The sequence below is a fragment of the Topomyia yanbarensis genome, chromosome 3 (assembly GCF_030247195.1).
Source record: "Topomyia yanbarensis strain Yona2022 chromosome 3, ASM3024719v1, whole genome shotgun sequence".
In the NCBI taxonomy this organism is placed as follows: Eukaryota; Metazoa; Arthropoda; class Insecta; order Diptera; family Culicidae; genus Topomyia; species Topomyia yanbarensis.
The window spans coordinates 107,395,575-107,423,395 of NC_080672.1; the positions used below are offsets into that span (position 1 = coordinate 107,395,575).

The window sequence follows — 27,821 nt, forward strand, 5'->3', positions numbered from 1 at the left end:
ACTTCCTTGAGGGACTCCGGTTGACATATCATGCAAGCTAGAACTTGTTAAACCAATTCTAACGAAAGTACAGCGACTAGATAGATAGAATTGCAACCATCTAGTTAATCACTAAGGAAATTCTAGTCTCTGCAGTTTCAGAAGAAAAATGTTGTGAGGTACTTTATCGAATGCCTTCGCGTCAGCATTTTTACGTTTCTGAACAGTGAAGACCTTTATGCTAGCATACAGCATCACATTTAAAGAGGTTCACAGTATTCCTTTACAAATATGTGCCGACATCGTCGATTATGTGACATCAAGCAGTGGACATCTTATTGAAAACTAACTTTCGAAGGGCTTTTTCTAAACAATTCAAAAGCGAGATTCCTTTGTAGTTTTCTACATTATCAGCCTTGTGAATTGGAATTATAGCCATGCACTCGGGGAAGATGATTACCCCGTAATGCCACCTTTCTGTCTACTGATTTTACATTGAAATGTTTAGTGCGGACTAGTTTAGTAAAGTTTTCGCATTTTAAAGCTAAAGCAAATCTAACTTAACGCTACAACATTGTCTATCACTCCAATAGAGGATGGTCCTTCATACGGAGCTAATAACGTCCGTGCAGAGCCCCGTAATGGAATAACAATAAAAAACCGGGAACACGTGAGCACCCTATAAACCGAACTTTGTTTCTGAATGAAACGCGGGGTTCCTTTGTGCAATGAATTTTGTCCTGAAGCGATCCAGCAACTAATAATGTACATCTATGTTACAAAACAAAATGGTATAAAATATTATGGTCAGTTTCATATCAACCTTATCATCATCATCATCAGCAGCAGCAGCAGCATCATCGGTCCCCGAGCTATGTTTGATTCCTTCGAAATGGTTTGGGAAAAAGATGGGAGGTTCTCACATCCCAGACTGGATTTTACTAGTGTCTGTGGCAATAAAGTGTTTAGTTTTATGTACCTATCTGTCGGTGTCCTTTGCTCCCTTTTCTTATGGTGGCTGATGATGGGTGGACAATGGGCAGTCGAGTGATCTACGCTCTAGACGAGTCTATGAAGCACAGTGATAGTGAATGTGTGATGTTATGGGGACGATAAGGCTGGTGTTCGGTGGCAAATCCTTTGCTATGGGGAGTTATTGTTGTTGAAGCGAGACTGTCTCTCTCTCTCCCTGTTGTCCTTGTACGGGGTCAATCTAGTAAAAGGGATTCGGTTTAAGTATCAGTATCAGTATGATACGCATAAATATCATGGATCAGAAGGTTAACCGAAACTCCTATAATTGTACTATCTGTTCGGATTCCAACAAATGAAGCACAATCTTGGTATAGCTGGTTTGTTTTAGCTACAGATGTTAACATAATCCGCAATGTTTATTGCAACACAAAACTGTGTGAATTGTATCACATTACGTTTGTGACACGTAATGTACCGATTTGCTTAGTCAACAAAAATAAATTGGTGGTTAACTGATTGGCTGCAAGCCTGGGGTTGGATTTAGCCATCCCTAAGTGAAGAGTCTACTAAATAACATACCAACTACAAATCAGGGTAATATTTTCTGAATCTGTGCCTTAGTTTTGATTTGTCTTTCGCCATTAGATCTCTTTTAGTAACTTAAAAAATACCCCTACGTAACTTTTAATGTAACTGTTTAAGTATTTCAATTAACATTTAAGTGTTTTAAAAAGTTTTTCTAAAAAAGTTGGCGTGTTTAAGTTAAAATAATTCTCTGTGATCTGTGGTATTATATAGCATTTTTTCCTGGACATCACGTAGGACTAGTGGTTTGCTCAGAAACACAAATAGTGTTTTCGTTTTCGTCAATCCGGCGCTAGCTTAGTGCTATCACTAAGTTAGTGTCGGATTCTGATGAGATGAAGTCGAAATAGTAATTCCATTACTAATTTAGCATTTCTTGTAGATTGCACGTGGATATGATATTATTAGTTAAATTAAGTAGATATAAATTCAAACTACTCAGGGAAGTGAAAGTGAGCGACTCGTTTCGGCGAACTCAATCATGCTTGGTTATCTGACGCTAGGTGGCACACGCTTCATATTTATGACTTTTTTGCATTTGACCTTTCCGAATCAACACGACCGTGTGCAAGCAGCTGTGATCCGTCGGTCAAATGTCAGTAATCAATCACCTGGTGGCGAAACTATATTTCGCGTTATGATTCGCGTCACCCAATGCCATCGACATCTGGGTCGACGGTTTACCTTTTTGAATGCGTTCTCTAGGGAAGGCTATTTGACTGGTTCAAATTTATTAGGATGAATTTATTTCATGTTGCATATCAGTTCTATGTTGCTGCTAATTCTAGGTAACTGTAATAAAATTTGATAGCTATCAGTTATGTTTCTATGGAGCCAAGAGCATTTAGTAAATACATTAAAGCTGATCAAAATTATTTGAGTGATTTTTTACATCGGAAAAGTATCATTAGTTAATACACAATTTTCAGTTTTGCAGATCTTGCAGTGATATTTTACTTTTCGTGTTATTCAATACAGATTTAATTCCTCAAATAGGCAAGCTAAAATTGTGACTTCAAGAAGAATTGCTCATAAGACCCAATGAAATCAAAAGTCTTTTTTATCGTTTTATCAGTGAGAGACTCGAGAGCCCGAAAACGCTCGATCATTTGTATTTGAAATTACAAGTCCATTGAAACTAGAGAACTGTAACTAGCCGGGCCTCTGAGACCCCTTGCCTTTTAGAGGGTTAAGATAAAATATGAATGCTAGGATTAGGTCAGCTAATATAAGTCATGATTCTGAATAGTAATTTGCTGGGATTAACACATTTTAACGCAAGGGTTAAATATATTCTCATAAAATATTTAAAATTTAGCGGTAACGGTTTCCAGTTCATAACTAAGAAGCTGCAACTACACGCTACAAATATTCATGCATATTGTATAGAGAGTCTGACTGCACAGTGCACACAGAGCTCAACGAACTTTTTTTTTTGAATATAGAGGTTTTAACCTTAGGGTCATTCGCCTCTTTGTCGGGTTAGAGAAATCTCTTTAGAAAAATCTCTAGCCCTATGTGCGGGGTTGGGAATTGAACCCAGGTGATCTGCGTACAAGGCAATCGATTTTCCAACTACGCTATCTCCACCCCCTCTCAACGAACTTGTTTCATTCCGGTCAAATTCTATAAGTTCTCTCACATGTCAGTTTATTATCATTTCAAATTTGCTTTCCTGTCTCAACATTTTCGATATAAACTGGGTGTCGATACATGAGTGCCTAAATACTCACTGGCCCTCCCAATTGGTCCAGAATCGGTTGTGATAAAAAAATATTTGCTGATATTTTAGAAGTGGTCAACAATGCGATCAGTTTTTTTCATTGTAACATTTTATTTAACCAAGTTGAAGCAAAATAGTTGAACTTGGTAGCAAAAATAGTTTCTAATTTTTACAAGCAATCTGCTAGGTATTGTTTCTGTACACTGGAAACACCATGTTTGAACCAACGAATCAGTTCATAAAAAAGTGTTCGTTATTTGAAATTTATTTCTTAAAAAAGTTAGCTTCACATTCTTATTTCAATTCGTTTCGTCAAAGCAGTTCAAAAAATTTATTGATTATACTGTAACAATGTGGATATTTTTGGAACGAGCTTATCAAGTAGATGATGAAAATGGATGTTTGGCACCATTTAGAAATCCAAGATGACGACTTCCAGTTAAGTAATATTCACGATAATCTAATATGGGTTTTTTTCGAACGGGCTTATCAAATAGATGATGAAAATGGATTTTTGGCGGTATTTTGAAATCCGAGACGATTTGAGCAAGATTCTTGCTAACCCCCACAATATGGGTATTTTTGGAACGTGGTTGGAAACGGATGTTTGGCACTATTTTTAAATCCAGGATGGCGGATGTTTGACGCTATTTTATAATCCAGGATGGCGATTTGAGCGAAATTTCCTATAACCCTGATCAAAAGGGAATTTTGGAAATTGGCTTGACGAGTAGATGATGAAAATCGATGAGCGACGTCATTTTAAACACCAAGATTGTGTCTTCCGGTGGAGCAAAATTTTCTATAACCATTATATTATATTTTTGCGCTCACTGTTTAAAGTTTACATGGGATTTTGCATGGGAAAGTTAACTTTTACAAAACAACTCCTCCAGGAGCTTCCGAAAAATAAAAATAAATAAAAAATTATGCGGCTTTTATAGGAAATTCAACAATGAAACAAAGTCTCGAAGACTACGAAACGATCTGATGTTTGAAAAAAAAAGTCATTAAGCAGAAACCGATTAATGCTCTGACGATTGAAAAAATATTCATTTTTTCTAGCACCACAGCTGTTGGTTGTCCAATTATATGCAATTTTGTATTGCTCTTCTCTTAATGTGTCTAAATCAATTATCTGTACTTATTGGCCATTTCACAAGAGTTTTGAGGGATAAATTGAGGGTTCTTTTGTACATAATAATAGAAAGTTAAAATTTTTGTTTAGGGGAACCCGGGGCTATTCGGACCTACTTAAGCAAATCGCCCTTTTAGGTGGATAGATGTGAGAAAATTTTGATGCCATAAAAGGTTCATTTTCACCACTCAATGACAGCGCTAGGCGACGATTGGCAAACCTCTACGTTTTTCTTCCAATGTAGGGGTGATTCGGACCTCCCTAAGGGGGCAATTCAGACCGTGATTTTTCTTTAATTTTTTTGCAAAGGAATTATGTTTACCTATAAAATATTTATAAGAGTAAGGAGCAAAAATAAATAAATTCCTTTACAAAACTTAATCTGGTATGTCACAGCTGTCGATTGGCGACCCATGTATTTTCTTTGCTGTAGCGTGTGCAATGGTGTTTGCGCAGCCGCAAGCCGCTGAACGGTGGTTGACGGAATAGGGGGTCCGAATAGCCCCATTCGCTCATTTCGCACAAATGTGGTGAGCGTCTCGAAAATATTTGTGTTTTCACCCAAACAAAAATCATTCCATAAAATAGGAGCCTCAAGCTTCCCAAAACACTTACCTTATATTTTTCACTGTTATTTGTTGCATTAATCACGGTTTTTCCATTATAATGATTGTTTTGAGAATGGCAAAAAAGAAACACGCTGTATTTTCCTTCTACAAAGAACAATGAATCAATTTCATCTCTCAAAATTAACGTTTCAGGTTAGCGGTTCCACGAATATGTACGATAGTCAGAAAGTCTTGCTATTTTCTGAGAAACTTAGGGGGTCTGAATTACCCCCACTGTCTTAATAGCCCCGGGTTCCCCTATAATTCGACCGTCAGCAGCAGTGATGCTATGAAAATTGAAATTTTCGAAAATCTTCAAAGCATCAGTCGGTTTTTTGCTTAATAACCTTTTTCATAAGCGTCAGATTGTTTCGCGGTCTTCGAGACTTTATTTCCTTGGCAAATTTTCTATAAAAATCATACATCTATTTATTTTGCCTTTCTCATATATGTTAGGGGCTAACGGGCGACTCTTGGAAAAATTATTTTGCGAAAGACTCTAATAACCATATCAATATCTATATCTATTACTATACATCTACTATATAATTATCCCATTGCGGAAACTCCCAGATTGTGAAGTTATAAAAAATTCATCGAAACCGGAAGTCGCCATCTTGATTTAGAAAATGGCTATCGACATCTATTTCTGTCATTACTCATCAATCTTTTTCTGAAAATACCAACATTGTTGGGGTTTTAGATAATATATCTAAACCGTCAATCACGTTCTGAAAATACCCATATTGTTGAGATTATAGAGAACTTATCCAAACCGGAAGTCGCCAACATGAATTCTGAAATGGCTTCAAACATCGATTTCCGTCATGTACTCATCAACCCCATTCCGAATATACTCATTCTTTATTAGTTGGTAAGATTATTATTGATTTATGCAACTTCATACGGTACTGTACATTCTCAACCTTTTTCCGAACTTGGTTCGTTATTTCGAATTTAGTTCCTAGAAAAAGGTTACGTTAATCAAATATTACGGAAAAAAGTGTTCGTAAATGGAGGTGTCAGTGTACCGGTATCGAAAAGCCGTGGAATTCAGATCCATTTTGTTGCTGAAATAGAGGTAATGAATAAACAAAAAATACCGGTATTTTTTGTACCATGCAAGTTTTAAGAATCTTAAATCTATTAATATATCTAACCTAGAGTTGAACCTTGACGAGAGTCGAAATATCTTCACCTCCAGATATCTTGTAATTACGGCAGTCATGACATGAGCGCAAATTTGAAATAATAGCGAACTCACGTACGATAATGAAGAAACTGTGATAATTAGAACAGAGAGAGAACTGTTTGTTCAGTACTGTCAGACTTTCTATGCGTTTGTGGAGTTTAGTTAGCTTACAAACTGGAAACTAACTTTACTTCATAGTTTTACTCTTTAATGGGGACATATTTGGCCTTTGATCAAGCCTTTCAATATAAGGGCCTATTGCAAAATATCGATCTGCAATATGTTTAACGATCAAATATGACTTCCATCGTACTGAATGTAATATTTTATTTTATTTTTCATTTTTTATAATAATGGGTCGAAAATATTTACAACGATCTTGTATTGAATTGTATTTATAACGAATGAAAAACATTATATTTTAAGAATGTTTCATATGCAAGGTTCTGATTGGTTTCCACTATTCGCTGTGTGCCGACATAATTAGTTTGTGGCGTCAGGTCCGGTTGCTGTTTGCTGTTCAACCTTGATCTGCAAAAGAACGTGTACCGACTTAGTACATAGTTATTTTGAATTTGGTATCCGCACGAACCGCTTCGAATGCTGAGGTAGGAAATGGGGTTGCTAGAATCCATCAGCTTAGAACTCAAAGAAAGTAGCACCGCTAGAAAGTAATGGAATCAAAAAGCGCACCAAACCGCGAAATCTCAGAAGGTGCCGCATAAGAAAAAAAAATCTTCTGATCAAATTTGAGACACCGTTCCTAAGTAAGGAACACATTAAACATGCTTTGTTGATCAGAATACTTACAAAACTTTCAAAACCTGATCAACAAAATCATGGCTTTGAATTTCAAAGTTCCTACGCCATCTGTGGGCTATGATATCCTAGGTAGAACACATGATTATAGTGATTTTCTAAATCACGCTCAACAATTCTTATCTTAGGCAATGTTAACAACTGTTACTGACTCGTATCCTGGCGTACGTAACCTGGTCTGAGCAATAACAACAAATTATAATTCGCCAGGTCTGGCAGTAAGTTATTGGTCGGGCTTGTCGATTACTGATCACTCGAAACACCTTTAAAAACACATAGAAAAAGTTCTTTTAAATCTCAAATCACCTCTCTTTAGTGCAACATCTTTGTTACCGAATAGACATGGTTACGTCAATACTTAACATCAACCACTACGGTGTAGTATCACATAGCAGTAATATGGCACATTGTTCTTTGTCTTCGCACAATGTTCACTTCAAAAATCTTAAATATTTTGCTTTGTTTGCCTTTAGTATCTATATTTGGCAGTCCACTGATTTTAAAATGCAAGTTATTTCACGATACATGATTGGTTGTAATCAATTAAGAGCAGAATTAATAGTTTAGTACTTATTTTGGGGTAAATGTCTAAACAATTATCAGTGAATTAGACAATTTGATGTACTAAATCAATCTACTGATTTTCCGTAATGGGGATTATTTTTATCCAAAACTGATAAAACGTAATAAAATATTTCAACTAATAGCAAGAACGTAGTAAAGCATTTCAACTAATATCGTCTCAAGAATATATATTCATATTTTTTCACTTATTCAGAATTTTAAATTCTGAAATTATGTGTAAGTTCTGAAATACCCCATTTCACTATCGTTTCTAATTGAGTGTATAATTAATAGTAGGGGAAAGTGAGGCAATATGAGCACCCTAAGGTTGAAGGCAAATATATCTGCAGCAAAACATACAAATAATCCCAAATTGCCCTCTATTGGTAGAATACAACATATTCTTCACATGCAGTTATTAAACGTGCTAAAAAAAAAATCAAAATTTTTGAAAATAATCGTTAGGGTAAGGTGGGGCAAATCCGACCTAGTAAGTGGTTTTGGTTGTAAAATGCTCATTTTACATTGGATCAAGTCGTTTTATATACCAAATTAAAGGTTAGAATTCTGGGCAACTTTCTATGTATATCATTTCATTCGCAACATGGGAAAACTCTAAGATTCAAGCGTTTTACGAAAACGTTCAATTTTGCTGCTTTCAAAAATGGTGGGGTAAACCCGACCGCCTATGTTTTTGGTTGATTTAGTACAGATATTACCCAAATTTTATGGTTTTTCAATGATAAATCAATGAATGTTGTGTTATTGAATTGTAACATGAAGAAAATGGAGTTCAATGTCAATCTTGGAATGCTAAAATCACGAGCAGTAGCACGTAATGATATTCCCATTTGCATTGGAGCAATTGCTTGACGAATACTATAATCATCACGTTTTTGTGTCTTTCGTTTGTAATTATGAACCATTTTCCATAAACATAATATAAAATAACAATAAAAATATATTTCAATTTGATAAATAAACATTTTCTTAGCAAAAAAGCGGTCGGATTTACCCCACTATTTAGAGGTCGGATTTGCCCCACCGCGTCATTTTTCATTACGATGCAATTAGAAAAAATTCTAAAACAAGTTGGACTAAATTCATCTATGCACTTTGTAGGATTTTGAACAAAGAATTTAAATCCACTTACATTTTTTATGCTATCACTTTAACAATAAGAAATATTCTGTAGTCAATGATGCACAAAAATCAAATCGAATGTTGTAAATACACACTTATTGTCGTTTGAGCATCTCAATGTAGACTAATAAAATGCTGCCATACCACCATTATGATTATTTTCGATGCCCTACACGACAACATTGATATTAGTTCGCGTAGTGCTTCCAATTTTCGATAACAGAGGGGGGTCGGGTTTACCCAACGGTCGGATTTACCCTACCTTACCCTATTTATAATGATCGATTTTTTGGCTTGGTAAAAACCTTGTGGGGCAATATGATCATGTCGCAAAAAAATTGCATTTTATCACAAAATTTAAAATTTATTTCACTTATACTTAAAAAGAATCATATTTTCCATTGATTTAGTGACATTTAGTTGGCAATCAAATTCATCTTATAGTTTTTTAACAGTATTTTCGGAACTGTGAGATACAAATGTCGATTTTGTTTTAATAATAACTTTGCGAGTAATCTTCTCGAGCAAAATATTATCGTTCGCCGTAACTTCAGGTATAAAACGTTTATATAGGGATAACTTTTCGGGATTTAATGCATAAACTCATATGAGATTTGCGTGGTGCTTTTGCCCCATACTTCAGAGTCTTTTTCGCAGATTTTTTGTAGAAACTGTAAAGTCTTGTTAAATTATTTTTATGTTTGAAATAGCTAGATAGGCGTTAAATAGTACGGAGATGCATGCATTTTTCAATTACCGCGCACATACGTCATGAGAATGCTTATTTCATATAGCTTGAATCTTGTAACATTTTCAGTTCTTTGACATCCCGTCAGATTTTTGTATTTTTTGTTATTTAAATTTTTTTTTTCGTCGCAATTGAAGTATTACATCATCTAATAATGATTGACGGAGCATTCGTGCAAGCAAAAACGTCGAAAATTGTTCATAGATTCTTTGAAAACGGGGGTGCCCAACTCGCCCCACATGGCGATATTGCCTCACTCCCCTATAAAAAAATTGTAAATAGGAAATGTTAGGCTTTTCTGTTTAAAAGTATTCATAAGCCAGGTATATTTCCGATATCGCAATCCCGAAGTAATGTTTCAGAACGGTTCCAATTAAGCATTCGTAAAATAAATCAATAACGGAAACAATAAACTCATCGGTATTTTGAATAAATGCTCCTACTCGCCGCCCATCAGCCGGTGCACGCCTTTTTCAGTCGCGGTCTTCCCGAGCAAATACTCATGGGTTCAAACACCACACAGCCCCTTGAAAAGACCTTAAACATGGTCCGTGCCAAAATTCCCAACCATCAAGGCACCATAAAATGGTCTCAATAACCCATAAGAACACCAACATATGGTGTTTTATATGGGACCTACCGGACCATGGTAATGGTGTTTTCATAGGTTGAACCCATTTCAAACACCCATGTCAAGCCCCATGAGCATGGGGGTATTATGGACTTTCCGCTTGCTCGGGTTAGCAAGCTAATTCCACCATTTTTCCGTCCGACCAATGGACGGAACTTGGAACAATTTTGTGAATTCAGCTCTTTTGGGGTGAGCCGGGCTCCATTGTCGTTGTACCATTGAAGCCATTCCTCGCAGTCATGGTTTCTGGCTAGATCTGGCCAGAACGTAACTTGACCATCATGGGACTTAATGAAGAGAAAAATTCATTTGTTGAGACACGCCCTTTGATATAATTCCGAATTCTTAGTCCTATCCGTTCTGCTTTTCTTGCCAAAGGAACAGTTCCCTTGCCAAATCAAATATTTTTTCGAGAATTCATGCGCGAGTTCCTCATTAACATATTTTTTTTTGGAAGAATCCCAGCAGTTTTCGAAACTTCGAATTAAAGGTGTATACCCCGAAAAATGCATCTTGCCAGGTGTAAAGTTATAATAATTTCGCACGTTGCGTCTACAATAGTCCCGAACTCCATTCGTTACACCCAGCCACTCATCATTCATATTAATTAGCAGACCATATATCAAACGTTTGATACAGCTGGTTCGCTCGGATGAGGATTGAATTTCCCCTACCTGATGCGATGCGGTTTTCTCAGTCCGTCCGAATGGACCAATTGTCGTTGATGGTTTCATTTCCCAGGTGTGTTATATGTACGTACATCCCTGCGTCCATCTGGTGTAGGCCAATATATCAACCGTCGCGGGCGTCTAGATCGTGTGGCCGTCGTCGTCGCTGGATTGGTCGCTTTATTCAGGAGCGGATATAAATAGCTTCGGTCGACGGATACGTATTTCTGGTTGCCCCTACGAGGATTGATAGCGCGGCCACAGGTATGTCAAATGATAATGGTGTAACGATTCGTTCCGTTTCTTGCGTTCGCATTGCTCTTTCTCGTTACCCAGTTCGGGTTTAAACATCATAGTTATTATTCTCAATGTCAGTGATTGATGGGTTTCGGCTGTCTTGCCATTGGTTGTTTTAACGTTGCAGTAAATCTATTTAATAGATGTATCTATCTTTCCGGTGTAATACTAGTTAAATCAGAATGACTTGTGAGAGTGAAGGTCGTTTTTTAACAAACATACGAGTTTTTTCAGAAATCATACTAATATAGTTCGATTGTTTAATTTTTAAAAGTTTAAATCCAAGGATTTTACTTTGTTTACACGGAAAAGATTACGCATATATTTTTAGCCTGGTTGGTCAAAGTGCTACATTGCTATAGAATATTGCAGCACCTGAAAATTTAAGATAATACAACACTTCGGTTTCGGGAAATATACCGGTTTAATACGTTTTGGCAAGTTCTTTAATTGTAGTGGAAAGAAATTAGTTCTAAATGTGTTAATGTCAAAAACAAAAAAGTTATCAAATCGGCGAAACAAGGAAAATTGTACAAAATAGAAATAAAATAACACAATTAAGGAGAAATAGAACGGGTCCGAAGAATATCATCCGCCGATCCGGTACTCGACGACTTACTAGACTGAGGTGCTAATCTGTGTCACTGATCTCCCGTTTGCCCGAAAGTTGCAAGTTTTGCTCTTCTTTCCCTGTCACCATATACGCCTTCTCTCCCCTGTCCTTGATACAACTGCTGCTACACCGATGTTGGAAATAAGCCCCCCTCTGAATATCTTGACCAAGATCTTTCATAAAAAAATCTTTTGCCCCTCTTTTGTATATAGAATCTTATTTCTAGTCTTGAGATAGCTGTCCCTTACAAGATCAATACTATTGTCAATACTTGAGATTATTGATAATATAATGTAATAAAAATTAGGGTGAATTTAAAAAAATAGAAAACTTGTGACAATGAAATGTAACTAATAATCTGAAGAAATATTGGATGTGGAAAAAAGAGGGCAAAGAGAAAAATAGAACTAGCTGTACCAGCTGTAAAAGGAACAAATATAAAAAATGCGGAAAATTATGGAGAAAAAATAGTTTTGACCAAAATTGTTCTCCACTAAGGAGAAATATAGCATAGTGCATCTTGCATTAGCCTGCTAAACCAAACCAAATGTTTCAATTTCATTAGTTCTCATCTGCTTAAAATTGACTTCTTTTCTTGAACGACATCATGCTTGACTATGGGTTTGCTCAGGAACACAAATTGTGCCTCCGGTTTGTGAAGCTAGCGTCAATTCAGCGCTAGCTTAGTCCGTTAACTAAGTTAGTGTCGGATTCTGATGAGACGAAGTCGAAACGTAAATTGAATTACTAATTTGAAAAATTATAGAAAATGCGATAGGATGTAAAAGTATGGAAAAATGCAAAATAAGCTTCCTTCGAAAAGACTGGCAAACTACTTCAGATAAAATAGAGAAGTGATGAACTAAAAATTGAAAAGGTTCTGTTAAAAAGGAAACGAACCTCAAAAATGACAATAGATGTACTATGCTATATTTCTCCTTGGTGGAGAACAATTTTGGTAAAAACTATTTCTTTGCGCGTGAAGAGCAAAAAACCTATAACTAAATTAGTTATGGAATTTGCGTTTCGACTTCGTCTCATCCAGGCATTGTAATTATCTCTCACTCACGCGAGAAGAAGCTTATCCGTTGTCCAACTTTTCCGAGATAAGATGAGTCGCAAAATTCTCCGTCTCCACAAATAGCGTGAGAATGATTTTCCGAATAAAATTTATTTGACTTTTTCCTTCTCACCGGAGAAGGTGATAAAATTTTAATTTCGTGGAAATAAATTAAAACTTCAAAAAATACACTTAATTACAAAGAAAAGCGGCAAAGAAGTATGATAGACTTGTTTTTTCGTGTTTTGGAATAACGACAGCAAAGCAGCGAACGCAAAAAGGATGCCGTGATAAACTCATTCACTCATTCTCCGGCTGTTTTATTTATCCGGAGAAATAACACGTTGTATTTATCCGGAGAAGTTGTGTGAGTGGCAATAACTTTTCGTGTGAAAATGTGAGTTTTTATTGTCGCAGTAGCAAACTATCCGGGCGCATTTACCCATATGAGCGATAAATGCAATGCCTGGTGACATGACTAAGTTCCTGAGCAAATCTCTAGTCAAGCGTGAAGTCCCTTAAGAGGAGAAATATAGCATAGTGCGTCTTGCATAGGCTTGCTGAGCCAAACCGAATATTTCGAATTCATTAATTGTCATCAGCTAAAAATGGCTACTTTTGTTGCGGGAAAAATTGGGCTTAAAATGGACTCTTTTTCTCACTAAGTTAGTGTCAGATTCTGATGAACAGTGTTGCCACAATTAAATCTGAACCGGGAGTTCAGAAATTTTTTTGTATCAGCAAAATAGAAAAATATGTACCGGATTCTGCACCAAAACAATAACAAGGTCACGGTGTCTCTGGTAGAAAATATTTAAACAAAAAAATAAATATCGCCAAAATACGCACTAATCGAAAGCTTAGATGCTCCTCTTTCATCTGAGCATAACTTTGAAATGTTCTATCGGGGGGTCTAGCACATTTTTTTCAACATTTTGATGAATTTTTAGGTAATTTTTCAATGAGTAGCAAAAAACATACATCTCCCTTTTAGGCAGTTAAATCAGTTAGCACACACTATCATAGGAACGGACTTGTAATGTTAATGAAATGCTTCGAAGACACAATTTAGCCAGCTTCACATTGGTATTAAGGGGTCTTGAAATTTGCAAAACAAATCGTTTCCTTCAATTTATTTTTCTTCGGAATATATTTTTGCTCGGGATTTCTTTGTAACTAATGTTACATTCAAAATTCTATAATTGTTCTATGGTTTCTTTGAACACTTTTAGCTCAATTTGATTTGTTTTAGCTTTTAGTTTCCTTGAAAATTACGAGTTTAAACACGATCGACAGACTCTCCCTTTAAAACACATAGGAGCAGTGGTTCACATTTTAGCAGAAAATTATATTTTCCACAAAATCATTTTATACTATCTGATTTGGAGGAGGCGAAAAAATGTTTGAAAGCAGTAGGGTGTTCTAGGGATTGTTTATTGGTTCAAAGTAGCAATTCTATTATAGCAAATATGGGACAATTGAAATTTTAAAGTGCACTTTATCAAGTATTTTGGTTTGAGTAGTCAACGAAACAAAGGATCTAAATATATGAAATAAAGGTAAAATGTTCTGAGGAACCCAAAAATGATATAATTTTGAGCAAGACAAGGGTCGGAAAAGAATCCTGAGCAAAAAAATTCTATTATCATAAAATATAAACAAAAGGGTATTGTTTTGCGGATTTGAAGAAATTTTAAAAAGTTATTATAACAGGTTTAAACCCTATGTTGGCCCAAAGACTCAATTATTTAAAATAAATAAATTAAAAAAAATTATTTAAATATTTTCACAACTTGGTAGATGCGAAAAATTGTAAAGTTTCCTATATCGTATCATTCTTAAGGCAAAATATAGTAATATTTAGTGCATTGATCGCAAATCCAAAAAGAAAGTATTCAAAATTTCAGTCAATTTCAGAAGATTAATCTACAAAGACAGGTTCATCTCACTTACCATGGAAGTAGTAAGCAGATATTAGTAAATAGGAAGCAGATATTAGGCCAATGTACTTATAATAAATGTACTAACAAATACCGTATCATCGAAATTGGCACACATCAAAATGACGTTTGTGAAAAAAGCTCTAAATTTAAGTATTAAACAATACATAACCTAACTGATTGAATTCAAAGAACACAAATAAATCATTAACTAAGAAATTATTTACTGATACTAATTATTCATCAATTTAAAAAAGTTAGTTTCATATATTGACATATAAACGAGTAATGAAGTGTCCATATGTATATAAACATAGATATTTATTTTTCATATTAAAAAAAGTTCCAGAACCTTAGAAAAAACAATTCAAAACTTGTCTCGTTTAAAATAGAAGCAAGTTTCCGGATAGTGAGTACTTCAGTGATATTGATTTGTTTGTGGTTATATTGTTTTGCCAGAGACAAAAAAAATGCCCCGGGTAAAAATATTATTTAAATTTTAAATTTAAATCATCCTGAAATTGGCTAAATGTCGGACATTGGTGTCTTCGGAGGTATTCATTAACGTAGCACGCCCCTCCTTCTGATACTGTATGTCCAAAGATCCATCCCCCTAAGAGTGATATATATTCTGAGAGCTTTTCATTGAAACGCAATTTTCAAAAATAATCAACAGAATGTTAAAAAAAATTATTGTTCTAGACCCCCCGATAGAACATTTCAAATTTTGTCTCAGATGAAAGAGGAGTATCTAAGCATTCAATTAGTGAATATTTAAGCGATACTGATTTTTTTTGTCTAAATATTGTTCTATCAGAGACACCGTGAGGTTGTTTAAAAAAATATTTTATTTACACATTTTTCATTCGGGTCGGCAAGCTGAAATAGACACTAAGATGATATGCGAGAAACCTGGTTGCAGCAAATCAAAGAGATGATGTCTGAATGAAGGCGGAGCAGATCTGCGCGATTTGTCTGCTTTTAATCTGGCAAGCTCCGTTTGATTTGCTGCAAAAAGATTCCTCGCATCGTGCATCCCGCAGTGTCAGCGACAGCTCCAGCTCAGCTTCTCGCTGGCACTTTGTCAGCGACCTAACCCAACCCCTGACCGGCTATTTACTGGGTTTGCTGTGTTTAATTATTTTACACTGCTGTTTAGCGTAATACGTAAAAAAATCTGTTTCAATCTGTATTTTTTTTTTACAAAAATCCATAATTCGTACCGTACAGAAACTGTGCCAAAAAAAAACTTAAAAAATATTTACCTTTCTAGATAAATCTGTACATCTGTGGCATCACAGAGACGATGAGACGAAGTCGAAATGCAAATTCCATAACTAATACAGACAAAAGATAGATAAATTAAAAATATGGTAGAACAATAGAAATTTTATAAGAGAACCAAGCTAGAAAAATGAGCGTAATGTATAAAATGTGAAAACACCAAAGAGTTGAAAAACTAGAGGATAAACAGAAATGAAAAAGCAGACAAAATGGAAAAGTAAGGAAGCATGGACCAAATTGTTGTGTCGCACGCAATGCTTGTTTTGGAAGTACAGGAAACCAAAGTTTTTCCGTTGTTTAGACCTGCACAGTTTTCTAAGCCGTGTGTTGTCCGGTGGGCTAAATTTTTTTTGCGCTGTTTCAGTCAAGAATAGAACCATTGGGAACCTCGAGAATCGGACCATCACTCGGTATAAGCCAGTTGTTTAGTGTTCACGCAAGACGTGTGACTTTTTGGATTTTAGTGTCTAACTAGTGCTAATTTGAGTACTAGTTTAGATACACTGTCTAACTAGACACTTGGTGCTAGTTACTGACGAGAAGAATCTGAAACACTAAAACAAAAACCATTTGGGAATTTGCACACTGGGAACCTGTTTCCATGTCGTAAGAGGCGACTAACAGCATGCTAGAAATTCCTAGGTAAAGGTATTGATCCGTACCGAAAACTTAACTTGGACGGACCTTAAAGTTGGACAGTAAGCAGTTTTTTCCATACTGTGTGTTAGATCTTCATAAAAATCAATCAGCTTACGTAGAATGTTGTTACAGAACTGCTGATTAATTTTTATGAAGATCTAACAAATGGTATTGAAAAAGACTGCTTTTTTCGTTTTTCATTTTTGCCAATTCTCTGTTAAACCTTAAGGTTTTGCATCATAGCCTTGATCAATTCTATATTGAGTGAATCACTGACATAGTCACCTTTTCTAATGCGATAGTCCCGATTGTGTACCAACGTTTTAGGTTTCTTCTGGCGGTTATACAAAAGCAGCAATGGATGAAGTCTAATTCTACACTAAGTAACAGTATATATTAATATACTGGCTCTTCCACGTGAAGGTATAACGTTCAAAGTTTTGGTTTAAGAACCGTATTTAAAAATAGCAAATTTTCATATAGGAAGTTTTTTGAATTGACCTATAATGAAGCTGTCGAATTGCACAAAAAGTTTTTTGTGCGGCAAACAATTTGTAGGTGCTTCAAATAAAAGTCAGCTTTATTTATTAAATCTGGAACCGTCTATCGATAAATCTACATTGACGAATACCTCCAAAAGTGACGTTTCAAGGGCGCCAATGTATTTTTTGGTCCTCAAATTTAAAATTTTAAATTCATAACATGTAACTTCAAAATAAAAATAAAATAGATATTCAATATTCTTCCTCAAAAACCAGCTCAATTTCAGGCCTCGAGAGTAGAGGACCTCCTTAACCCTTAAATGCATGAAACTCATTTTTCCTTGGTACTCATTTTTCTGTATGGATAAGATATATACCTCTTGTTAAGACTTTATATCACGAAATTCGGTATGTTGCCAAATGGCAAGAGTATGCATTTAAGGGTTAAGCCATCTTTTGAGTTCTGCTCAATATGCTACCCAGTAAACGTTATATTAAATTTATCGATGCGCGTGACTTTAACATTTATTAGTTATGAATTTCGTCTCTCCTTCGACACGCCCCGATCGGGCTGATTTCGAGTTTAGCTGCTTCGAGAAGGCATAAAATAAGTGAAGAAACTTTCCTACACTGCTAAAAGAACATTTCGGTTCGGGTGAAAATGGGAAACTGCGTCCGTGCAGTGTGGGGGGAGCGGGTGAGTTTTGCTGCAAAATGTATTCTGCAATCGTATTTTTATGCTTGAAGTGCAAAGTTTGTCGGAGTCATTTTCTTTACTTCCGCTGGGAACCTGCTACGGCCACTCGTCCGTGCCGTATTTTTATGCTTGAAATGGATGAGGATGTAGGGAGGAAACGAAGAAATGACTTGTTGCGAACGGTATATTCGGTTCGGTATAATAAAATGAAACTTTGCGTTTTTGGTCGATGCGGAAAATAATATCACCGAAACAGCCGGAAAGTTTATTTCCTCTACGTAGTTGTTTATAGTACCTTTTTCTAGTGTCACCAGTTTTATGCTGAATGGGATTGAAATAGTAATATCTTCCTGATTTGCTTCTTTTGTGTGTTTTCTCTCCGAATCTTCAGATAAAGTTTTTGAAAACCAAAGAAGGCACGGCCATGGTACAGATGGGAGATGCAATTGCAGTGGAACGCAGCATTCAGCACTTGAACAACATTCCAATCGGAAATGATGGCAGCAAAATTCAGATCGCGTAAGTTGTGATGCTTGACAGCAAAACAAGAAACTTTGTACTGCTACTACATTCATCTTTGAATTTCAGATTTTCCAAGCAAAATTACTTGTCAGAATCAACCAACGCGTACACCCTTCCGGACAACTCAATCAGCTTCAAGGACTACAGCGCCTCCAAGAACAACCGCTTCCTATCGTTGACCCAAGCCAGCAAAAATCGCATTCAACCACCGAGCAAGGTATGCTCATTCGGAATTGATTAAAGAATCAAGTTTTGGGGAATATCGACAATATATCTTTTTTTTTTAAATTTGTAGATTCTCCATTTCTTCAACACCCCGCCCGGTATGCCCGAGGAACAGTTGCTGGCTGCTTTCACCAGCAAGGACTGCCATCCGGCCCAGGTGCGAATGTTCCCGCTGAAATCGGAACGCTCCTCCTCCGGATTGGTTGAGTTCCCCAGCGTGGCACTGGCAGTGAACGCCATCATGAGATGCAATCACACCGCTATGGATCACAAAGGTAAGTTAGGAGAAACCTTTTTTTGCTACCGCTTATCGCCGAATTGTTCATTATGATTGTGATCAGTTTTTGCCTGCTTTTCACAGGCATAATAGACGTAACAACTAAAATTCAGTCGCTCATCGATTATCACACCCGATTGGTTTACTTCATGCTTTGAGTCGATGGTATATTCTCCGACCGTGATTTTCTTCGGTTTCTAGTCAATACCATTTCATTTATGATAGGCTATCGTCAGCTTTTTCTCTCTCGCATCCAGTATTCCACAGTGTTTATCGTCGCATCTACCAGTGATTCCCCGACTACTTATGGACCATTCATAAATTACGTAACGCGTTTAGGGGAAGGGAACCCCTGTCCGAGAAGTTGTGACATGTTGTGTCATAAGGGGGTGGGGGAGTAAGCTAGACCGTTACGTAACATGTTTTTACTGAACAAAAATTTTTTTTCGAAGAATTTGGGGGGAGAATAGAGAAATTTGTGACAATTTGTTACATGGGGGAGTCAATTTTGGGCAATTTTTGCCTTACGCAATTTATGAATGGTCCTTAGAGCACCACATCATCCGCGAAACCGACAATCTTCACACCCATGGGAAGATTCGGCCAGAATACTCCATCGTACATCGCGTTCCACAGCATCGGACCGAAGATAGAGAATTGAGAATACCCTCCGGATGTTTTCCCGGCTGCGGTAGCAGCGCTCGTTTCTGTTGCTTTTAGTAATCTGGAAAGCTACCTCCTTCAATGTATTTTTGCAGCGTAGTTCTGAACATATCCGGGTTCTCTTGTATTGCTGTTACCGAGCCAGGTTTGAGATTCCGCCGGCTTCTGGAGTCTACTTAAGTTTTGTGGCTTTCATCTGCTCTTTGTTGATTATTAGGGCTTCTTCTTCATCATCAGCTTCCTTCGCCGTACAGGGAGCGACCAGATTGTTGAAGGTGACACCACGGGGTTTTTTATTTTCGCCATTGCAATGCTGTATTGGTGTCACCCGAAGATTTCGCGGTGGTTTTATGGCTAAGCTCCTCAAAGTAGGCTTTCTTGATCAGATTGATTGCTTCGTGGAGAGCAAATCCTGCTGTTTTGTATACGAATTCTCGTACCTCTCTTTCGGTGTTACTAGCCCTCTGACTTCGACGAATGGGTATCTTCGTGTTTCATCTATATCCGGGTGGTAGTTACTGGAAAAAAGGTTATGAGGATTCCTTTAGGCTGGAGCTAAGATAAGTGCTACCACCGGCAATTCTAACAGCACTGTCGACGGGTAGCTCTTGGTAATGACTAGACCACGGATGCCAAGTACACAGATTAATCTGTGTTTCGCTGATGTTCAATGTTCTGTACAGATTTTAATAACTGCACAGTTTTCCACAGTTTTGTGTTATAAAGCACATACTAGCACAGCTTTCTCAATTTTTGGCCTCGCGTTCAATATTTGCCCAACTAAAAAAGGTAGCCACTTTTTGTTCTGAGACAATTTTGTACATTTCCCGATCAGAAACACATAACAGAAATATTTCTAAACTATAGCTAGCATTGTTACTTGTTATAAATTTCTGTTATTTTAAATACTAACAAGACCTAATTTATAATACAATATGTTACAAAAATTGTGTTCTGTTATAATCTTGTTATTTCATTCTGATCGGGTTTCCATACCACAAATTTTTACCTAGGCTGCTCCCAAATTTCAAGTGATATGATCTGGCATCCCTGGATTAGACAGTTAACTTATTTTGCGATCAGGGTAGAATGCAACGGACTATCGTTTAATTAAAAAAAAACTAATTACATTCATTATTTCGGATGTTAATTTTTTGAAGGATTGAAATTAAATTGAAAATGTTGAAAATAGTGATTGGGTAGTAGTAAAACCTGCGAGTAAAGTAGGAAAACTGCTGCGAGGAATACGACTACCCTGACTGGGCGGAAGATATGGTCCAATGCGACGAATGTCAAAATTGGTACCATTTTGGGTATGGTAGAGTCTCCGGTACAGTGTCTTTGTGGATACTGTACCGGAGACTCTAGCATTAGAATTTTTTCCTAACGGTCGGGTCGTATGCTGCTAGAAAAGCAACGCCTGGAGAAGGAGCAAAATTTTCGACGAAACAGTTTTATTTTCCAAGAAAAGGAATTGAAGAGATCGGGATATAACCAGCTGCAGAGCGGAAGTGTGTCCTAGAAGAAGAGTAACTTGAGTAATCTTTGCTAAAAGAGAAGTACGAGATACTAGACAGAATGCAAGAGAAGGAAACAAATATATGAAGCATCATCAGCAAAGCAAGCAACGCTCCAACGAGTGTAGAAAAAGTCAGTCAATGGATTGGAAATAAATTACATAAGGAGCACAGTTTCAGCATGCACGGTACGAACAAGATGGCACCAAGTCCGGAAGTCTCGAAGCGGAATACAAACAACTCAACCTACACTCCTCTCTCGTCGATATACCGGAGTTCGATCATTTCTGTATCTAGGCCGATTGTACTAAGTACCTCCTGGATCTCCGGCGAAGGCAACCTCGTTACAAAAACCTTCAGAAAGCGTCAAATCAGGATCAACACTAACACAACCACCTGATCCATTTCCAGATTCAGAGCATAATCATTGTGGAGCAAAGCCGCAAATACCTGTATCTGATCAGTTGTTCCAATCAATTGTGCCGTTGTTACTTCCACTGGAACCATAATCACCTGCTCCGCCAACTTCGGGTTATTATTTGAATTGTGACATTCAAGAGCCATTGCCAATCCAGCTCGCATCTCGACTCGAAAAGCCAATATTTATTAGCCAATACAACATAACCACACCGAACTGCGGATTCGGAATTTAATTCGCCTGCAACGATACCTTAAAAGGAACGCCTGTGGGTCTGTACGTTGTCGATTGCTTCTACGCGAGTCGGTGTCCACCGTTACCCAAACCTTGTATGGACGCCTACTGATTAAGATCCCTATGAATAGATTTCATCAAACATCCATACCTAGATTGGAACGTCTCGAGTCATTGATCGAATTTGGAATGTAGCTGCAGGGGCTATGCGATTATTTGATAGCAGCAGCAGAATAGGCACATTTAAATAATCTGTCGTTACTCCAAGTTTTCATCACAGTTGAAGCTACAATGGGCTATGCATAAGCGATAGGTTTCTAATGTAACTTTGAAGACTTTTGTCGAATATTTGTCTCCAATGATGTCGGTTAAAGATTCCATCGATTATCGAAAAAAATGATCGGAAAAATAAACAAAAGAAGAGGGCTCTGGTGCACGCTCATAGCATCAATAATGAATTCAAGTTTCCTGCCTGGAAACAGAGCAACTCTGAGCGTGGTTGTCTGGCATGTAATCAACTGAATCACCGAATTAAAGAGTGTAGCAGTTTCTGTATTTAACAGTGGAAGTCGATGTCGGCTGACCATCAATGCAGAATTGATGGTTGCGATCTCAAATATAATTGGTTGTTGCACACAAAATATGAAAAGGCATCTTCGGCGGAGAAGCACTTATCGAGAGCGAGGATTTTTAAACGCCATTTTGCGTAGTCCCGGTCACACTAGAAGAGAGGAATGGATCGGTGAATATCTTCGCATTAACCGTCAATCGCCGATCCGTTAGGAGAAAGTTGGCCGCCAGGAGAGCTTTTTCTTTCGTGAACTGGAGACGAGTTAACTTCGCATCGGGTTAACCGATCCGAGGTTAACTCTCAAACAGTATCGTTCAATATGTATATCGAGTGCGCCAGCAGATACTACTTTCTAGATTCCACGGGCTTGAACCGTATCAAAACTCAAACTTCCAGTACAGACACTATATATTAAGGCACATCATTACTTGATAGACTTACCAATGGCGGATTATATAAATGCGACCCCCGGGATACTTATTGGTTTGGGCCAGCTTCATTTTTCGCTGCCACTGAAAAGTAGAGAAGGAAAACTAGGGCAATAAAAACTCGTCACGGTTGGTGTATTTTTGGTGCATCAAATACAGCAACCTCATCTGGCCTGTTCTGCCACATTCTGGAAGCATCAAATAAAGATTTACTTTAAATAGTGTAAGCCTACTTTGGGCAAGAAGACGCCGGGGCCGACACTGGAATACGTCGAAGAAATATGCGCGAGGAAAATCCTAGCTGAAAGCATCATAGGTCGGTTTGCGTAATTTGCGATACGATCACTTCGAATTCCCGGACCATGTGACGCGTCGTTGGCTGGAGTACCGACATAAGAGATATGCTCACCGGACCCTTGAGGAAGAGTTATCAATTGCAGGATCGCGAAAAACTTGGTACCTTCTGTTGTGAATAACCCGAAAAAATCGGACGAGATCAGATAAATCTAGGATACGACTGAAAATGTGGATGGCGTTTCGCTAAATTCTGCTCTGTTGAAAGGGGAATTTTGGGAACGAACAATTACGGTAAGTGGTGACATCTATAAAATGTTTCACAAATCGGCATTCGTACTGAGCATCGCCATTCACACGCGCGGCGTGAAAACCCTAACGAAAAACCGCACATTTACCTGATGGACATTCGCGACATTCTGGTTCGGACCTGTTCGCCTTGTTCGGCATATATAAATAACAGAAATGCCGAAGAATTCGCCTCCAAATATCCTAGAGCAGATGTAACGTCTTCCTTACGCGCGTCAAATCACGCGTGTACCTGTTCCGCGTTACACAGCCTATCTAGTTCTCCCTGAGCTTAGAAACGGAAGCTATTATGCAAAGGACCTAAAACGATTTTAGCGCCACTCCCAAAAGGAGGTCGTTCAGAAAGAATTCAGGATTGCCCGGCCTGAAACCCTTTTCTTAGGGCGAGTTAATACTTTCAACGGTTCTTCGCGACTTATTCGTAACTCGTTAGGTGGCTAAAGGTTCTACTGTTCGCTCTCAATATCGAGCTCCGACTAACAAAATTAAAACGCAATCGGTGAAATAACTAACAAAAACGTAATGCGATTCATTTTTTATTTTAATTTAATCTACATGATTCTAAATTTAAAGTAAACGCGACAATCAGCAAATAGAAATCTATTTCGTTTGTGAACCCCTGGTTCGATCACCTATCGACAATTCGATATCTATCCCATGCCGGAATTCTTACAAGCTAGCATACCACATCCTATTGGAATCCCGCGGCGGGTGACTGGGTTTCGTTGCGCATGCGTTCTCGAATTCCGTCGTCGTTCTAACCCTGGTCTCGTGGTCGGTGTCCTGGCTAGATGAAGCTTTATCCGAGCGGCTAATTGCCAGTGGGCGGAAAATAGCTCGAGCTTTCGTGAGCGGGTGGTACACGGAGTAGAAATGTTCCCGAAGGGGGAGTGAGATCCGGCGTGAATGTTCTGACGGTTTTATTCAATCATCGGCTTTCTAGCCCTGGATTAGCACCCACGTTAATGGGATAACCTGTTAACGTGTATTTTATTGCAAACCGTATATATAGCACATACAATTGGTTTACCTTATGGGTAGCAAATTTAGCTAACATTCGAAAATTTCTCTCGCTGCTTTTCTTCTAGCACCTTGCATGTAATTTTAAACAGCCTTCGGGATTTCTGCTGGTACTTGTTCACTTTAAGAATTAAACTTCTATTCACTATAAACGTGACTTTATTCCGACTTTAATTTTACTCAACCGTTCATGTCTATCACTCCAATGAGGACGCTCTGATAATAGAAAATGCTTTAACCGAGAATTCTAAAGACTGATTCGTGTCGACCTTGAGCCAACCAATGAGAATCTCCCACGTATGAATCATCTTTCGGGAAATTGCACGCGCTCATCTTTTCCGGATTTTGGTTCACCCTAACAAATAAGTTCCATTTTGGGCTACACGGGTGGGAATGCTTTGATGGGTTGTTTCATGGAGTCTAACTAAAGGCGTTTAATCGCTTTGCTATAAAGCTACCGTTACTCAGTCGAGACTGTCATCCGGTCACACTAAGTAGATGAGTTCTTGGACAGCTTCGATACAATCGAGGAAGTACATATATAGGAGATGCGGGACGGTTACATAAAAGAGCTTACTCTGGGCAAAGATGGAGCGAGTTCTTCGCATGCGCTGGATGAACATCGATGACGTGATCGAATTTTCGTCAGAAATGTGTGCTGACTACTAAGTCATTGTCGAAACAGGTCAGAACCCAATTAAGCGACAGGTGCTGCGGTGTGTCATGAACCTTGGGCTCCTGGCGGCCTACCTATTACATGGTAAGATGCTTATTTAGCGTTCCGAAGTAGACTGGGATGACCAAATTAATTCCGAGATGTTATATTACAGGAGTCACTTCAGGTTTCATTTGTTCTGTACAGCTTCACACATTCGTTGACGCAAGCGAAGAAGCTTTCAGTTGTGCGGCATATTTTCGCTTTACAACGACCGACGTGCGCTATGGTGATGGCAAAGACAAACCGCTGTCAATACTGTGCCTACGCCAGCGGCGATCCTGGGTGCTCGTGTGGCTAAGTTCATCTCCGACAATCACTCGGTCAGTATCGAGAAAAAGTTCTTTTGGTCGGACTCTAGTACGGTATTGGCATGGATCAGGTCAGATGGCAGGAAATATCGACAGCATGTTGCCTGTCGTATTGGAGAAATTAACCAATTGCAACGTATGATACTGGCTTCCGAGAAAAGTAAACTTCGCAGATGAGGCAACGAAATGGCGGAATGAAACTTGTTTGTCATCCAACAGTGCAGCCCCAGAGTGTCGGAACGTAGGCCAACTTGGACAAAACGAGCTGTTGATTGCGAAAAATTCTATATGGCAAATCTGTCCAGAACATTCATTTTCGGACGATTTTGCGTTCATGCTCGTAGGAAAAACAAAGATTGAACTTCCTAAAGACAGTCAGATTTACAATTTTTCAATGTACATAGACGAAACAGCGTACTTCGCCAAGACGGACGGATAGGAGCAGCAACTCACGTTGAATTCGATGTAAAGCATCCTGTCATCCTACCTTGCGCTACCTCATCAAAAGTATCTTCACGCAAATTCAGAACTAGTCGTAAATGAAATAAGGCAAAAATTCAAAATAGCGATACTTCGGGCTACGGTGAAGAAGATCGTCGGACGATGCCAGCACTGCAAAATTTACAAATCGCTCCTAACCATACCGAGAATGGCACCTGTGCCTTCAGTAAAGTTGTCCGCATTCGAGGGATCTTTTTCTTACGTGGGGGTCGACTTCTTTGGACTAATGCTAGTGATCGTGGGGCGGAGCAGCCAGAAGTGATGGATCGCATTACTTACATGCCTTTCGATAAGAGCAATCCATCTTGAAGTAGCGGATAGTCTCAAGATAGGGAGTTGCATTATGTGCTTTCGACGATTAATCGGGCGCAGAACCGACCGTTGGATGTGTACTCTGACAACGGGACCAACTTCCACGGTACCGAGAAAGTATTGCGGAAGCAGATCGCTGCTGGACTTGCGGACACCATTACCAACACGAATACGGTTCAGTAAAAAACGCTCTCAAATGCACCGATACGGGAAAAACTGGGTGACGAAGGATTGTTACTCTAAAATCTGATGCACTCCAGGCCACTTACCTATATCCCTCTGGAGTCGGTAGAGCAAGTGGCGTTAGCACTGAACCATTTTTACTCGGAAGTTCAAGGGGTGTGAAACAACCTATAGCGAATCCAATAGATCATCCCAGGCAGTGGCCAGGGGTTGTTGAAATCAGATCAGTCAGGCATGTTTTGGTCTCGGCGGCTCAAAGAGTACCTACCAACTATTTGCAGGCGCATCGAATGGTTCAACGATACCAAGTCAATATACGTGGGTGATCTCGTTGTCATAGCCGACGGCGGTAACCGGACTAGCTGGATGAGTCAGGCCAGCATGCAGACTACGGGAGCTCTATTTGCAAAAGCAAAAATGGATTCCTTCTACCTAGTGCAATGCAATTTTTCCCCGTTGCGGGCAAACTGTTTTTCTGTTGACTTCTTGCAATGTCCGGTAAGACCATTGATTCGTGAAGTGGAGCAAATGTTGAAGGTGAACATTAAGTTCTACGTAGCAGAAGTTAATTCTGTGCAATCTACCATCTACGTCATGCGGTACTGATTTTGTTCAGAAACAATAATCAAGCAGAATCTTTTTCTTCGCAGAACAACTTGAAATACGTCGTCATAAATAATGACGTTTTATAAAGCATCCCAACATATATAGATAATGACAGTATTGAAATAAAGCTGCACTACTGGTCCCGTCACTATCAAACAACTCATGTCAAAATACGGAGAGGTGGATAATGTTAAGGAAGATACTTGAAGGAACTTATTCCCAGGACTTCGCAACGGCGTTTGTGTGGCGAGAATGCACCCGACAAAACCTGTTCCCTCCTACTTGACCATCCCATACAGATCAGCTTAAGGTATTGGATATTCTAAACGAACACTGGTCACGTACCCTGGGAAGATTCCCACGTGCCAATACTATGATCAGCCGCTACACCTCGAAAAACCCGGCGCAGAGGCTGCTAAAGAAATTCCACTTGTTACGACCAACGCCGGTATACAGCCGTCGTATGCTAAACCATAACCAGTTATTCAACTAACGACTGCGGACCGGCCATTAACAAACACCAGCTCAACAACGATCGGGCCCAGTATCACTAAACCAATTGCCATTAGCAACAGCGAAGTAACAACGATTACACCTAATGCCTCCAAACCAACACCACCAATAAAGAATCAAATGCCGATGAAAAAGGTTTGTCAACAAACAAGAACATCCAACCGTTAGCATCATGAATGCAGTAACGATGACGACCTGGGCATGAACAAAAACGCGAGAAGACGGACCGAATGATCCTCAAGGTGCGGCAGACAACGCATCTAATGTTTCACCACCAAGGAAGAGGATCTCATAACGCAGCAGCAAGCTGCGTCAACAAGACTCGATGGACAGTTGAAAGTTAATTTTAATTTTTACATATTGTAAAAATCATAAAAAAAGACCCACGGCTCAGTTATGTTAACGCATTGAGCGTTT

General features: G+C 38.4%; 1 protein-coding gene across 1 annotated transcript in view; it reads left to right on the top strand.

The window, feature by feature from the left end:
- Window positions 1–27,821, top strand: part of LOC131689555 (heterogeneous nuclear ribonucleoprotein L) — an 803,699-nt gene that overhangs the window by 761,840 nt on the left and 14,038 nt on the right. The window contains exons 10-12 of the mRNA XM_058974744.1: window positions 18,177–18,304; window positions 18,374–18,524; window positions 18,603–18,807. Of these exons, the coding sequence (XP_058830727.1) occupies window positions 18,177–18,304; window positions 18,374–18,524; window positions 18,603–18,807 (484 nt within the window). The remainder of the gene's footprint in view (window positions 1–18,176; window positions 18,305–18,373; window positions 18,525–18,602; window positions 18,808–27,821) is intronic.